Source organism: Ranitomeya imitator, chromosome 4 (assembly GCF_032444005.1).
Source record: "Ranitomeya imitator isolate aRanImi1 chromosome 4, aRanImi1.pri, whole genome shotgun sequence".
Lineage (NCBI taxonomy): Eukaryota > Metazoa > Chordata > Amphibia > Anura > Dendrobatidae > Ranitomeya > Ranitomeya imitator.
Window position 1 is genome coordinate 409,398,755 of NC_091285.1, and position 14,531 is coordinate 409,413,285.

General features: G+C 42.9%; 1 protein-coding gene across 2 annotated transcripts in view; it reads right to left on the bottom strand.

Annotated features, from left to right (window-relative positions):
- Positions 1-5,351: 5,351 nt before the first annotated feature.
- LOC138674153 (carboxypeptidase A1-like) overlaps positions 5,352-14,531 on the bottom strand; it is a 92,025-nt gene continuing 82,845 nt past the window's right edge. For both annotated transcript variants that reach the window (XM_069762069.1, XM_069762068.1), the window contains one exon: positions 5,352-5,628. In XM_069762069.1, the coding sequence (XP_069618170.1) occupies positions 5,441-5,628 (188 nt within the window). In that variant the 3' untranslated portion in view covers positions 5,352-5,440. The remainder of the gene's footprint in view (positions 5,629-14,531) is intronic.

The following is a 14,531-nucleotide window of genomic DNA, read 5'->3' on the forward strand; positions in this document are numbered from 1 at the left end:
GAGCAGCTGCTCCCCCTGCTGTTTAAAAATTGAAAAGAGGTAAATTACACATTCCCTATAAGGGACTATAGCTTTATTCTCAGCATTATCTTGGTGTCATACTACTGTGGTTATATAACGATCATGCCCAACAGTACTTTCATTCTGCTGATTATCAGGAATCTGATAGGCCATCAGTGACGAAGTCCCTGAGATTTCTAGTAGGGAACCTGCCAGCAAGCTGCTTGCTTGCAATTAAATAAGTTTTATTCAGAAAAGTGACTGAGTCATCAAAAAGTCTAACTTTACAAAACGTATTGTTTGACTTAAGGTACCGTCACACTCAGCGACGCTGCAGCGATATAGACAACGAACTTCAAAAAATGTGTAACATGCCTAGGCAAGGCAGCTTTAAACAATAAATGCATCAAAAAAACCAAAACAAAGCTATCGCCATAAAATACAAAATATTTTATTATGATTGATTTAAAATGTAAAAATTTACAGAAAACATACAAAAAAGGTAAAGGAAGGAAAAAATGTGGGGGCACAATGCACAGATAATAAACGGCCCATCCGGTATAAATAATATGCCAAGAGGTACAAAGAAAAAATAACAATAATTGAGAAAATAATCACATAAATAAGGAAGGTACTTTTGTTATCATTCAAGGGTTAATGTCCAGGTATAATAGAGTAAGAAAGTCTCAAAAACCAATCAAAAAAGGATAACCCAAGGATGCAGATTCAAAATGATAAGTAAATTGCTAATGTAAGTATATACAGGCACAATGCTCTAGGTAGAAACAACTAGTAAAGTGTCTGGTGCTAGTGCAACAAGGTTACATAGCCAAAGTAACTGCAAGGAATTATAAAGCTATAAAGTGACCTCAATCGTGTGGAGCGCCATTGGCGCTGACATATTACCTGTCTGAGCCGGACCGGACCGTCTCCCCGACGCGCGTTTCGCGTGTGGCTTTATCGAGGGGTAGATAGGTCTGTGTGAAATAGGGGGAGCTTTTATATCATGAATGCTAATAGGCATTGGTGGCAGCGGCTGTCTAACGGCGCAGCGATCGGGTACTTCCGCCGACGTCATCAGGGCTCGGCGTCACGTGATCCCGGCGCCCCGCCCAGCTCGACGTGTCAGAGCTGGGAGGTGTACCCGGGCCACTACAACGCACAGGCAGGAAGCCCGAACGGAGCGCACACCGCTGGAAGTACGCTGCGATTCAGAGTGTGGCTTAAAAAAATAATTAATTAGAATGGCAGTGGGTATGATAGTGAGGGAAAACTAAGCAACAAGAGTGTAATGGAAATGTGTATTGGGAGTGCGGGAGTGTTTGAGAAAAAATGGGGTCAAGTGTCATTGAAAAATTATGCAAAGTGCTAAATTAGGCAATTATAAATTATGAATGAAGAAGTGTAAAGGAAGACCAAGGGAGGGATAAGTAAGAACAATGATAAGGGGGATCCACCATGCAGTGGGTTACAATATGGCATCATACATTTGTCTAGCATAGACTATAATTATAATATTATAAAAAACAGCAGTACCCCGTGAGTTATAGAATCATACAATTTAAGTGCACTAGGAAACATTTTATACATAAAAGAGAACTGATGAAGAACACGCAGAATCAACCGGCGGGTAATTCAGGATGGTTCAAAATGCGATGCCACCAAAGTCCACAGCAAATAATGGAAGGAGAAGGTACGATTTAATGGAAAACACATCAACAAGATTGTCTATTAAAATAAGAAGAAAGAAGAAAGCATTAAAACATGATAAAACAGCTAAAAAATTATAATATTTACAATCAAAGAAAGGGCGCAAAACTAAGGACTTCATTAAGGCCTGCAGGCTGAACAGATCCTATTTTATAGATCCATCGGGCTTCTAGTTGGGCCAGCGATTTCCTCCAATTCCCTCCCCTGATGTCTATGTGTATTTTATCTATACCCATGGCTTTCATGAGGGAGGCATTGCAATTATGCGTGTGTTTGAAGTGCCTGGGTACGGGTTTCAGTAGTCCAGGGTCATCCGTGTCACGCGCATTCAAAATGTCACGATAATGCTCCCTAATCCTGGTTTTTAGGGGTCTGGAGGTGAGGCCTACGTAAATTTTGGGACAGGGACAAGAGAGATAGTAAACCACACCGATGGTGTTGCAGGTAATATGTTGGGTGATGGAAAAAGTGGTTTTTCCATCGCAGGAGTTAAAAGAGGTTGAGCGCAGCATATTGGGGCAGGCGATGCAGTCGCCACATGGGTAAAAGCCCCATTTGGGTCCTCTGGAAGTGAATGCCTTGTCCAATGTGGGGCCAGAGTAATAGCTCCGCACTAGATGGTCTCTTAGGTTGGGGGATTTCTTGTATGTGATTGAGGGATGATCAGGTAAGTGTTTAGAGAGAGTACGATCTATTTTCAATAAGGGCCAATATTTCTCCAAAGCCTTTTTCATATTGAACCAATTGTTACTGTATGAGGTGATAAATCTTATGTGCGAGTTGGCGGTGGATTTGATACGTGGTTTTAAAAGATCCGCACGATTGGCCTGTTCGGCTCTTTTTAGGCCCCTCTTGATACTTCTCTTGGAATATCCTCTTTCTTGAAATCTAGAGGACAGAATGTCTGCTTGTTCAGCAAAGTTTTCTTCATTAGAGCAGATGCGTTTCGCCCTCAGGAACTGTCCTATTGGTATGCTGGATATAAGAGGTTGTGGATGGGAGGATGACGCGTGGAGGAATGAATTCACAGCAGTATCCTTTCGATAGATGTTGGTTTCCAAAAAGCCTCCTTGTGAAGACATAATCTGGATATCTAGGAAGTCAATCTCGGTTTGGCTACATTTGTGTGATAATTTGATGTTATATCCGTTGTTGTTTAATGTTCCAATGAAGTCAAGAAGGTCCCGCTCTGGGCCCTGCCACACCATGAGAATATCATCTATGTAGCGGACCCAGAACAGGACATGTTCAATGTAGGCTACTGGTTTGGTAAAAAAAATGTCCCTCTCCCACATCCCCATAAATAAATTTGCATATGAGGATGCGAAGGCTGCCCCCATTGCGGTCCCCTGCTGTTGTAGGTAAATATTTTGTTTTAAAATGAAAAAATTATGCTCCAAAGCGAAGGTCAGCAAATGGAGGAGGAATTCTACAAATTCTGGATGGTATTCTGACATTTCCAAAAAGGTTTTTACAGCCCAAATTCCGTGCCGGTGCTGAATCGAGGTGTATAAAGATTCCACATCCATTGACACCAGCCACATATCGTGGTCTAATGGAATACCTTCAATTTTTTTGAGGACATCACCAGTGTCCTTGACGTATGAGGGTAAATCAACAACAAGAGGTTTGAGGTAGAAGTCTAGGTATTTACATATGGTTTCTGATAGACTGCCATTCCCGGAAACAATGGGGCGTCCCGGTGGAGTGCAGGCATTCTTATGGATCTTAGGAATAAAGTATATACAAGCCATTTTGGGATATAAAGGAATTAGATGGTTTTTAAGGTCCGCTGTTATAAGGCCCTGATCATAGGCCTTATCCAGAATGTCTTGTAATTCCCCTTTGAATTTAACAGAGGGGTTGAAGGTTAATCTCTTGTAGCAGGTGGTATCTCTTAGTTGCCTAAGGGCTTCCCTCTCGTACATATGTACCGGCCATATCACCACGTTGCCCCCCTTATCGGCCTGTTTGATGACCACTTCTTTGAGATGTTTTAATTCAGTGAGGGCTACTCTTTGTGTAGATGTGAGATTGTCCCTAGTTCTAGATGTTTTAATTTGCTCAAATTCTTGGGATACTAATTTAACAAAAAGTTCGATATTGGGATATAAGTTAATGGGTGGAAATTTTTTAGGAATTGGTGGTACAAATTTACCTGCAGATTTGGGTTCTGGGGGCTCCTCACTGAGTTCCTCCAGTATGGAGATGGCCTGCAGCTCATCCTCCGTCCAAGCTTCTCCAGATTGTGGTTTATCATGTAACTTCTTTAGTACTAGTTTGCGGGCAAAGAGCTGGAGATCTTTGGTGGCTAAGATATAGACAACGAGCTGATCGCTGGAGCGTTGCTGTTTAGGTCGCTGTAGAGACGTCAAACACAGCAACTCCAGAACGATGCAGGAGCGATCCAGTGACGTAACGGCGACTCACTTATCGTTGTAGCTGGTTGTTAGCTCCATATAAAATGTTGCTGGCGTCGTTGCTTTTGATGTCCAACATGACGATACACGCCGACCTGATGACCAAATAAAGTTCTGGACTTCTAGTTCTGACCAGCGATGGCACAGCGGGATCCTGATCGCTGCTGCGTGTCAAACACAACGAGATCGCTATCCAGGACGCTGCAACATCACGGATCATTGTCGTTCTCGTTTCAAAGTTGCTGAGTGTGACGGTACCTTTACTTTGCCCCAATAATTTGTATAATATTTTTGGCACAATTCTGTCACAGAATCATGTATTCGAAGCTACAACCTATTTCCAAGTAGCCTTGCCCTTTTCCTTTATAAGGGTTGTCCACTACTCGGCCAACCCCTTCTCAATCCCTATGTTTCACATACATCACTTTCTCATGATGTATGTGATTAATCTGAAGGCGGGGAGGGTGAAGCCAGCACTGATTACAAAGGGGAAACGTAGGGATTGAGGAGGGGTTGACAACTCCTTTAAATCACACCACCCCCTTGCCAAGTATAATGCAAAAATTGCAAAGCATGTATGTCAGCTTTCTGTTGCTACTTGAGACTACATTTTAGTCCTTCTCTCTTACTAAATGTCCCTCATTGATAATTGTTAATACTGAGATCTTTGTGATTGAAGGCCCCTGACCTAATAAATATGAGCCAAGTGCATGCATAGAAGAAATACATCGGACACAAAGTCAGATATATGCTCCTCTCTCGGCAAAAGCTGGCACAGAACTGATTTTAAGGTACAAACAAAAGACCGTGTAGCAGACAGGAAAAGGGCGCCGCACAGCTTCACAGCAGCCATCGTGTCAGTCTGTGATAGGTCCATGTTAGGCCTGTTCCATACATGATCTTCAGTGTATACACTTCACATTCCAAGGATTCCAGGGCGCAGTTCCAGGATGTAGGCGCCATCTTGCCACACCACATCTGAACTAGCTTATGTAAGGATAATAATTGATTTCATTAGCCATTCTCTCCTTCACAAAATGAGCCACAGAATGTATTAATTAATGTCAAACTATAGCCCTTTGCTGTCACAGCACTACAAATTAATTTCTTTTTTTTGTTTTACTGAAACTTTATAAAGTTAGGATAAGCAGTGAAATGAGAGGTCTTCTGCAATCTGTATGTTAATAGATAACCCAGAAATTAAAATGAAGTGACCAAAAGTGCCCAGTGACAAAGGTAAATATACGTTTATTGTTTCAGGTAAGATGCAATGATGTTTAATTCTGTGTTGTCCAGAGAAACACAAATAGTTAATAGGGGTGATTCTTTACATGTTCCATAATTGTCATGAGTGCCAGCCACGTCTCTTCTGCTGTGGGAACAATCTGCTCAGCAGGAAGGAGGAATCCATATTTTCCTGTGTCTCTTAACTCAAAGGTGTAGGAATACTTAATGCCATTGTTATATGCCCAGTCAGTCGTTGTACCATCTGCTCGGTCTGAAGAGAGCGCAAAACATTCAAAGAAAAAAAGAAACCAAGTTACAAAATGATGCATTATTGCGTCTCTAACTGAATGATAATATATAATAGTTTTGCATTAAAGATTTGTATATTAATCGCATTCAGCAAATGTTTGGAAATGGTTTTGTCTTATTCAGAATTTGGTTCATGTTAATAAAGATTAATATGTAGTTAAAGGGGTTGTCCAGTCTCGATTAAGAAATCGGCAAATCCTCGCAGCGCACAGTGTTAGGCCGGTTTCACACTTGCGTTCCCCTGATGTGCGGCGGGCTGCAGACTTCCTCCGTGAAGCCCTGCCCACGGCCGCACCTCCCCGCATGCGACCTGCGTACCTATATTTAACATTAGGTACGCAGGTCGTGCGGCTGTATGCGGATGGTGCCGCATGCGTCGTTTTGACGATGCGGCGACCAGCAGAGACGTAGCCATGTAGCAATTTTTTTTTTGCCGCATCGTCAAAACGACGCAAAGCCCCGCCCTCGGTCGCACCTCCGCTGTTATCTCCGCCTACATCTGTATGCGGCCCGCATGCGATCTGCGTACCTATATTTAACATTAGGTACGCAGGTCGCATGCGGGCCGCATACAGATGTAGGCGGAGATAACAGCGGAGGTGCGGCCGAGGGCGGGGCTTCACAGAGGAAGTCCGCAGCCCGCCGCACATCAGGGGAACGCAAGTGTGAAACCGGCCTTACAGAGTTACTGCAGACTTCTCATTTTAGACCTGAAAATGAGAACCTTTAATGAAACGTTCTGCAACTTTCTAGCATACTTTATATGTCAATAGCTTTCCATTTTCAAGACCTCTCATTACTGTCAATGGATAAAAATTAAATCAAAAGCATCCAGAGAATAAAAATCTATACACATCTAGGCTAGTGCTGCAGACAATTTGGTTCTTTTACATAAAGACAAGGAAAACACACAAGGCTCCTAAAACAATATACAAGCATTATAATTACAAGAATCTAATTATAGAGCCTTAGTACAAGGAAGTGTGGGGCACACTGGAAATTAGAACAAAGAAACCCGCAGGAAAAAAATCAGTGCAATAGTCCAGGAAATGAATGAATATTGCAAAGTTTACTTAAATATAAGAATACAAAAAAGTTTCTAGCAGCTAGGTAGGCTAAAATTGTCAATCATATGCACACTACATGGCAAGGGAGACAGGGTGACACATCTGCTCCAACAAAGTGAGGCTCATCATGATGCTTACACTGACTCGGATGTTATATAAAAAACACATCATATAGTACCAAGAAAGATTCAAAGAGAGTTCCCATACACACACACACATTAATATATATATATATATATATATATATATATATATATATATATATATATATTAATAATAATCAACAAGGTACATTATCATAGTTTACAAATGGAAAAAGTAACATACCAATTGGGAGTACACAGTGTGCCGCGCCGTCTCCCGCCCTCCCCGATGCGCGTTTCGGATATTTCCTTCCTCAAGGGACTATGTAAACTATGATAATGTACCTTGTTGATCCTTGTTGATTAATATATACATATGTATGGGGAAACTCTCTTTGAATGTTTCTAAATGTTTCTTGGTACTATATGATGTGTTTTTTATATAACATCCGAGTCGGTGTAACCATCATGATGAGCCTCACTTTGTTAGAGCAGATGTGTCCCCCTCTCTCCCTTGCCATGTAGTGTGCATATGATTGCCAATTTTAGCCTACCTAGCTGCTAGAGACTTTTTTGTATTCTTATCTATTTAAATACGCTTTGCAATATTTATTAATTTCCTGGACTATTGCACTGATTTTTTTCCTGTGGGTTTCTTGGTTCATTTACATCCAGTTCTCTGGGAGCTGAACAGTCAGGACTATTATGTGTTATTTTACACTGATACATCGCAGCAGGTTGTTAGAAGTGAATGGGGAATTTTTATCACCGGCAGGACTCGTTCACGCAATCATATTTTTGGTCTGAGTGCTATCCAATAAAAAACGGACCACACTCTGACTAATGCTATTCACTCCGGCACTGCAGTTGAGCAACTTTTGTCACTGACCCTATCTGGGTGTGGAAAAAATTGCAGCAAGCGCTAGTTTCCTCTGAAAATCGGATGAGACTCACCCATTCAAGTCTATGGGTGTGTAGGGGAAGAGACAAAGACATTGTGGCGAGAAGGAGTTAATATGAATAGTGTTATAAGATAATGTGTTATGTTATTTGTTTGATAAAGAGAGTTTTATTTTATACTTATGGCGGTTTGTGTCTTGGTTCTCCTGGAAGCTCTGCCTCCCTCAAGGCCGATCCCGGGGATTGGAGAGGTCTGCCCACTAGGGGAACTATTACAAAGGATAGGGATATAGTTTGTATCACACAGGGTAGAATACAGTTAAAAGTTTGGAGCACTAGTTGGGATGGGTTAGATCTTGTTTAGTGAGTGTGAAGTCCGGTTGAGAGTCAAGTTCAGAGTTAAGTGTGTGAGTGGAGTGCAAAGGAAGTGCTGGATAGGGATAGCCATTTATAGGTTCCAAGAAGAGGTGAAACAGTCCTGTCAGTTCAAGTTTCCAAACAGTATGAGGATACATCTTAAGCTTTGTGAGGACTCTTTGGCCTAGCACATGGAAGAGGTACTGAGTGGCATATCTCTATCTCCCCTGTGAAGAAGATGGTGACCAGAGCTCAGCGAAAGTGAAGGATGGTTAGCCTCAGAAAAGCTGTTATGTCAGATAGAAGGTCCCTGGTACCAACAGGAGCTATTGAGGAGGGAAAAGGTTGGGCAGAACAGAGTCAAGGATTGATAGTACACTGGACAAAGATCATCATTCGGATGAGATTCTGTCTCACTCTGTGTGCCGAAACCACATGTATCCGAATTGCACAGTTAAGCTGAACCTGTTGAACAGGACCTAAGGTCTCCTGTCATGTCTGTAGCTGTAACCAGTCTAATGGGGAAGGGAGATAACGAAGACTCCTGAACTACAAGTGGGTAAAGAAAGCACCCAACAGCACATCACACTCAGCTCTGATTCCTGTTTAGAAGAGGGGCAAAGAGAACTACGTTCTGGACAACAGCAACCAGCCCTGGCCCACCCATCAGGTGCATAAAAAAAAAAAATCGGATGCTATATAGAGCCACAGTATAGCACCTGATTTTTACAGATACATTGCAATTCTTTAACATAGGAAGCTATAAGTTGTCCTGTAGATCATTAATAAGAGCTGCTGTAAAAAAAAAATGGATTGTATATGGGCTGCACAAGTTTGGCAAGTGAGAAAACAATCATCCCACTTTTCTCTATGAAATTCTGAATAATTTTTATATGCTTGTGTGAACGTACCTTTAGCATGGAGTAAAAGTGCCAGTAGCCCCATTGAAAATGAATAGAACAGCTTTCGTTTGTCTTACCCACCATGCTATTTTATAGCAGGAAAAAGTTCCTTGTTCAGGATAAAAGTTCCTTGATCAGTGCAGATCCCAGTGATGGGACAGGCACCCACCGATCTCCAGTTATCACTAGTGTTGAGCATTCCGATACCGCAAGTATCGGGTATCGGCCGATACTTGCGGTATCGGAATTCCGATACCGAGATCCGATATTTTTGTGATATCGGGTATCGGTATCGGAAGTGTAAAATAAAGAATTAAAATAAAAAATATTGTTATATTCACCTCTCCGGCGGCCCCTGGACATCAGCGGGAGGATCCGGCGTCCGGCACGGCTTCTTTCTTCAAAATGCGCGCCTTCAGGACCTGTGGAATGACGTCCCGGCTTCTGATTGGTCGCGTGCCGCCCATGTGACCGCCACGCGACCAATCAGAAGCCGCGACGTCATTCCTCAGCTAAAGTCCTAGAATGAGCGCCTTCTAGGACCTGAGGAATGACGTCGCGGCTTCTGATTGGTCGCGTGGCGGTCACATGGGCGGCACGCGACCAATCAGAAGCCGGGACGTCATTCCACAGGTCCTGAAGGCGCGCATTTTGAAGAAAGAAGCCGTGCCGGACGCCGGATCCTCCCGCTGATGTCCAGGGGCCGCCGGAGAGGTGAATATAACAATATTTTTTATTTTAATTCTTTATTTTACACTTTAATATGGATCCCAGGGCCTGAAGGAGAGTTTCCTCTCCTTCAGACCCTGGGATCCATGAGGATACATTCCGATACTTGATGTCCCATTGACTTGTATTGGTATCGGATATCGGTATCGGCGATATCCGATATTTTTCGGGTATCGGCCGATACTATCCGATACCGATACTTTCAAGTATCGGACGGTATCGCTCAACACTAGTTATCACCTATCCTGTTGATAGGTGATAACTTGTTTTAACCAGATAACCCTTTAAGGTCCATTTACCCAATGGTTCTTTAAAAGCCAGTGTAAATGAATGCTCTTAACAAGACATACTGAACAATCACTAATAGACAGCTCAGTGCACAAAGAACGTCATTTTTCTTTGTAGAGCAAATCCTGTTTACACAGGACAACGCGTTGCCAATAATGATGATCATTCGTGCAGCATAAACAATCATTTCACCTGACGAACAAGCATTTTGCTCGGTCATCAGGTGATCGTCAGCCTGCTGAGACTGCACAATTGTCATACGATACGATACGATACACTTTATTGATCCCGTGGCAAATTATGGTATCACAGCAGCACAACTTAAATCATAAAAATCATAAAGGAATTACATAGTTGACATGACAGTTTGTTGACAGAAGAACATTATACATTAGAATAGGACATACACAACGAGTGAACTGAAATGTAGAGAAATAAGTAGACTTTCACCTTGGTGGTTTAACCCTAATGTAATTGTTGTACATTCCCATGGCAGTTGGCACAAACGATTTCCTATATTTTTCCTTCTTACACCTCAGAAGTATTAGCCGGTTGCTGAAGGTGCTCTTCTGTCTCATGAATAGCTCATATAATGGACGTGCATTATTGTTCATAATTGCCATACACTTTTTCAGAGTTCTTTTCTCCACTACCTCCCCAAAAGAGTCCAGATTGCAGCCCACAGCAGAACTTGCCTTCTTAATAATCTTATTCAGCTTATTAGCATCAGAGGCCCGCACACTACTACCCCAGCACGTGATTGCAAAAAAGATGGCACTTGCCACCACAGACTGGTAGAACATTTCTAACATTTTGCTACAAACATTAACCCCTTCATGACCCAGCCTATTTTGACCTTAAAGACCTTGCCGTTTTTGCAATTCTGACCAGTGTCCCTTTATGAGGTAATAACTCAGGAACGCTTCAACGGATCCTAGCGGTTCTGAGATTGTTTTTTCGTGACATATTGGGCTTCATGTTAGTGGTAAATTTAGGTCAATAAATTCTGGTTTATTTGTGATAAAAACGGAAATTTGGCGAAAATTTTGAAAATTTCACATTTTGAATTTTTATTCTGTTAAACCAGAGAGTTATGTGACACAAAATAGTTAATAAATAACATTTCCCACATGTATACTTTACATCAGCACAATTTTGGAAACAAAATTTTTTTTTGCTAGGAAGTTATAAGGGTTAAAATTTGACCAGCGATTTCTCATTTTTACAACGAAATTTACAAAACCATTTTTTTTAGGGACCACCTCACATTTGAAGTCAGTTTGAGGGGTCTATATGGCTGAAAATACCCAAAAGTGACACCATTCTAAAAACTGCACCCCTCAAGGTACTCAAAACCACATTCAAGAAGTTTATTAACCCTTCAGGTACTTCACAGCAGCAGAAGCAACATGGAAGGAAAAAATGAACATTTAACTTTTTAGTCACAAAAATTATCTTTTAGCAACAATTTTTTTATTTTCCCAATGGTAAAAGGAGAAACTGAACCACGAAAGTTGTTGTCCAATTTGTCCTGAATACACTGATACCTCATATGTGGGGGTAAACCACTGTTTGGGCGCACGGCAGGGCTTGGAAGGGAAGGAGCGCCATTTGACTTTTTGAATGAAAAATTGGTTCCACTCTTTAGCGGACACCATGTCACGTTTGGAGAGCCCCCGTGTGCCTAAAAATTGGAGCTTCCCCACAAGTGACCCCATGTTGGAAACTAGACGCCCCAAGGAACTTATCTAGATGCATAGTGAGCACTTTGAACCCCCAGGTGCTTCACAAATTGATCCGTAAAAATGAAAAAGTACTTTTTGTTCACAAAAAAATTCTTTTAGCCTCAATTTTTTCATTTTCACATGGGCAACAGGATAAAATGGATCCTAAAATTTGTTGGGCAATTTCTCCTGAGTATACCAATACCTCACATGTGGGGGTAAACCACTGTTTGGGCACACGGCAGGGCTCGGAAGGGAAGGTGCGCCATTTGACTTTTTGAATGGAAATTAGCTCCAATTGTTAGTGGACACCATGTCGCGTTTGGAGAGCCCCTGTGTGCCTAAACATTGGAGCTCCCCCACAAGTGACCCCATTTTGGAAACTAGACCCCCCAAGGAACTTATCTAGATGCATATTGAGCATTTTAAACCCCAAGGTGCTTCACAGAAGTTTATAACGCAGAGCCATGAAAATAAAAAATAATTTTTCTTTCCTCAAAAATGATTTTTTAGCCTGGAATTTTCTATTTTGCCAAGGGTAATAGGAGAAATTGGACCCCAAATGTTCTTGTCCAGTTTGTCCTGAGTACATTGATACCCCATATGTGGGGGTAAACCATTGTTTGGGCACACGGCAGGGCTCGGAAGGGAAGGCACGCCATTTGGCTTTTTAAATGGAAAATTAGCTCCAATCATTAGCGGACACCATGTCACGTTTGGAGAGCCCCTGTATGCCTAAACATTGGAGATCCCCCACAAATGACCCCATTTTGGAAACTAGACCCCCAAAGAAACTAATCTATATGTGTGGTGAGGACTTTGAACCCCCAAGTGCTTCACAGAAGTTTAGAACGCAGAGCCATGAAAATAAAAATAAAAAATTATTTTCTCAAAATGATCTTGTAGCCTGCAATTTTTTATTTTCCCAAGGGTAACAGGAGAAATTGGACCCCAAAAGTTGTTGTCCAGTTTCTCCTGAGTACGCTGATACCCCATGTGTGGGGGTAAACCACTGTTTGGGCACACGTCGGGGCTCAGAAGGGAAGTAGTGACTTTTGAAATACAGACTTTGATGGAATGGTCTGCGGGCGTCACGTTGCGTTTGCAGAGCCCCTGGTGTGCCTAAACAGTAGAAACCCCCCACAAGTGACCCCATTTTAGCAACTAGACCCCCCAAGGAACTTATCTAGATATGTGGTGAGCACTTTGAACCCCCAAGTGCTTCACAGACGTTTACAATGCAGAGCCGTGAAAATAAAAAATCAAAATTTTCTTTCCTCAAAAATGATGTTTCAGCAAGCATTTTTTTATTTTGGCAAGGGTAACAGGAGAAATTGGACCCCAGTAATTGTTGCGAAGTTTATCCTGAGTACGCTGATACCCCATATGTGGGGGTAAACCACTGTTTGGGCACACGTCGGGGCTCGGAAGTGAGGGAGCACCATTTGACTTTTTGAATACGAGATTGGCTGGAATCAATGGTGGCGCCATGTTGCGTTTGGAGACCCCTGATGTGCCTAAACAGTGGAAACCCCTCAATTCTACCTCCAACACTAACCCCAACACACCCCTAACCCTAATCCCAACTGTAGCCATAACCCTAATCACAACCCTAATTCCAACCCTAAGGCTATGTGCCCACGTTGCGGATTCGTGTGAGATTTTTCAGCATCATTTTTGAAAAATCCGCGGGTAAAAGGCACTGCGTTTTACCTGTGGATTTTCCGCGGATTTCCAGTGTTTTTTGTGCGGATTTCACCTGCGGATTCCTATTGAGGAACAGGTGTAAAACGCTGCGGAATCCGTACAAAGAATTGACATGCTGCGGAAAATACAACGCGTTTCCGCGCGGTATTTTCCGCACCATGGGCACAGCGGATTTGGTTTTCCATAGGTTTACATGGTACTGTAAACCTGATGGAACACTGCTGCGAATCCGCAGCGGCCAATCCGCACCGTGTGCACATAGCCTAATTCTAAAGGTATGTGCACACGCTGCGGAAAACGCTGCGGATCCGCAGCAGCTTCCCATGAGTTTACAGTTCAATGTAAACCTATGGGAAACAAAAATCGCTGTACACACGCTGCGGAAAAACTGCACGGAAACGCAGCGGTTTACATTCTGCAGCATGTCACTTCTTTGTGCGGATTCCGCAGCGGTTTTACAACTGCTCCAATAGAAAATCGCAGTTGTAAAACCGCAGTGAAATGCGCAGAAAAAACACGGTAAATCCGCAGCGGTTTAGCACTGCAGATTTATCAAATCCGCAGCGGAAAAATCCGCAGAGGACCAGAATACGTGTGCACATACCGAAACCCTAACCCTAACCCTAGCCCTAACCCTACCCCTAACCCTACACCTAACCCTAACCCTACCCCTAACCCTAGCCCTAACCCTACCCCTAACCCTAACCCTATTCTAACATTAGTGGGAAAAAAAAAAATCTTTATTTTTTTATTGTCCCTACCTATGGGGGTGACAAAGGGGGGGTGTCATTTATAATTTTTGTATTTTGATCACTGAGATATAATCTATCTCAGTGATCAAAATGCACTTTGAACGAATCTGCCGGGCGGCAGATTCGGCGGGCGCACTGCGCATGCGCCCGCCATTTTGGAAGATGGCGGCGCCCAGGGAGAAGACGGACGGTCCCCGGCAGGATCGGTAAGTATGATGGGGTGGGGGGGGAGCACGGGGGGGGGGATCGGAGCATGGGGGGGTGGATCGGAACGCGGGAGGGGTGGAAAGGAGCACGGGGGGGTGGAACGGAGCACGTGGGGGGTGGAACGGAGCACGCGGGGTGGATCGGAGCAC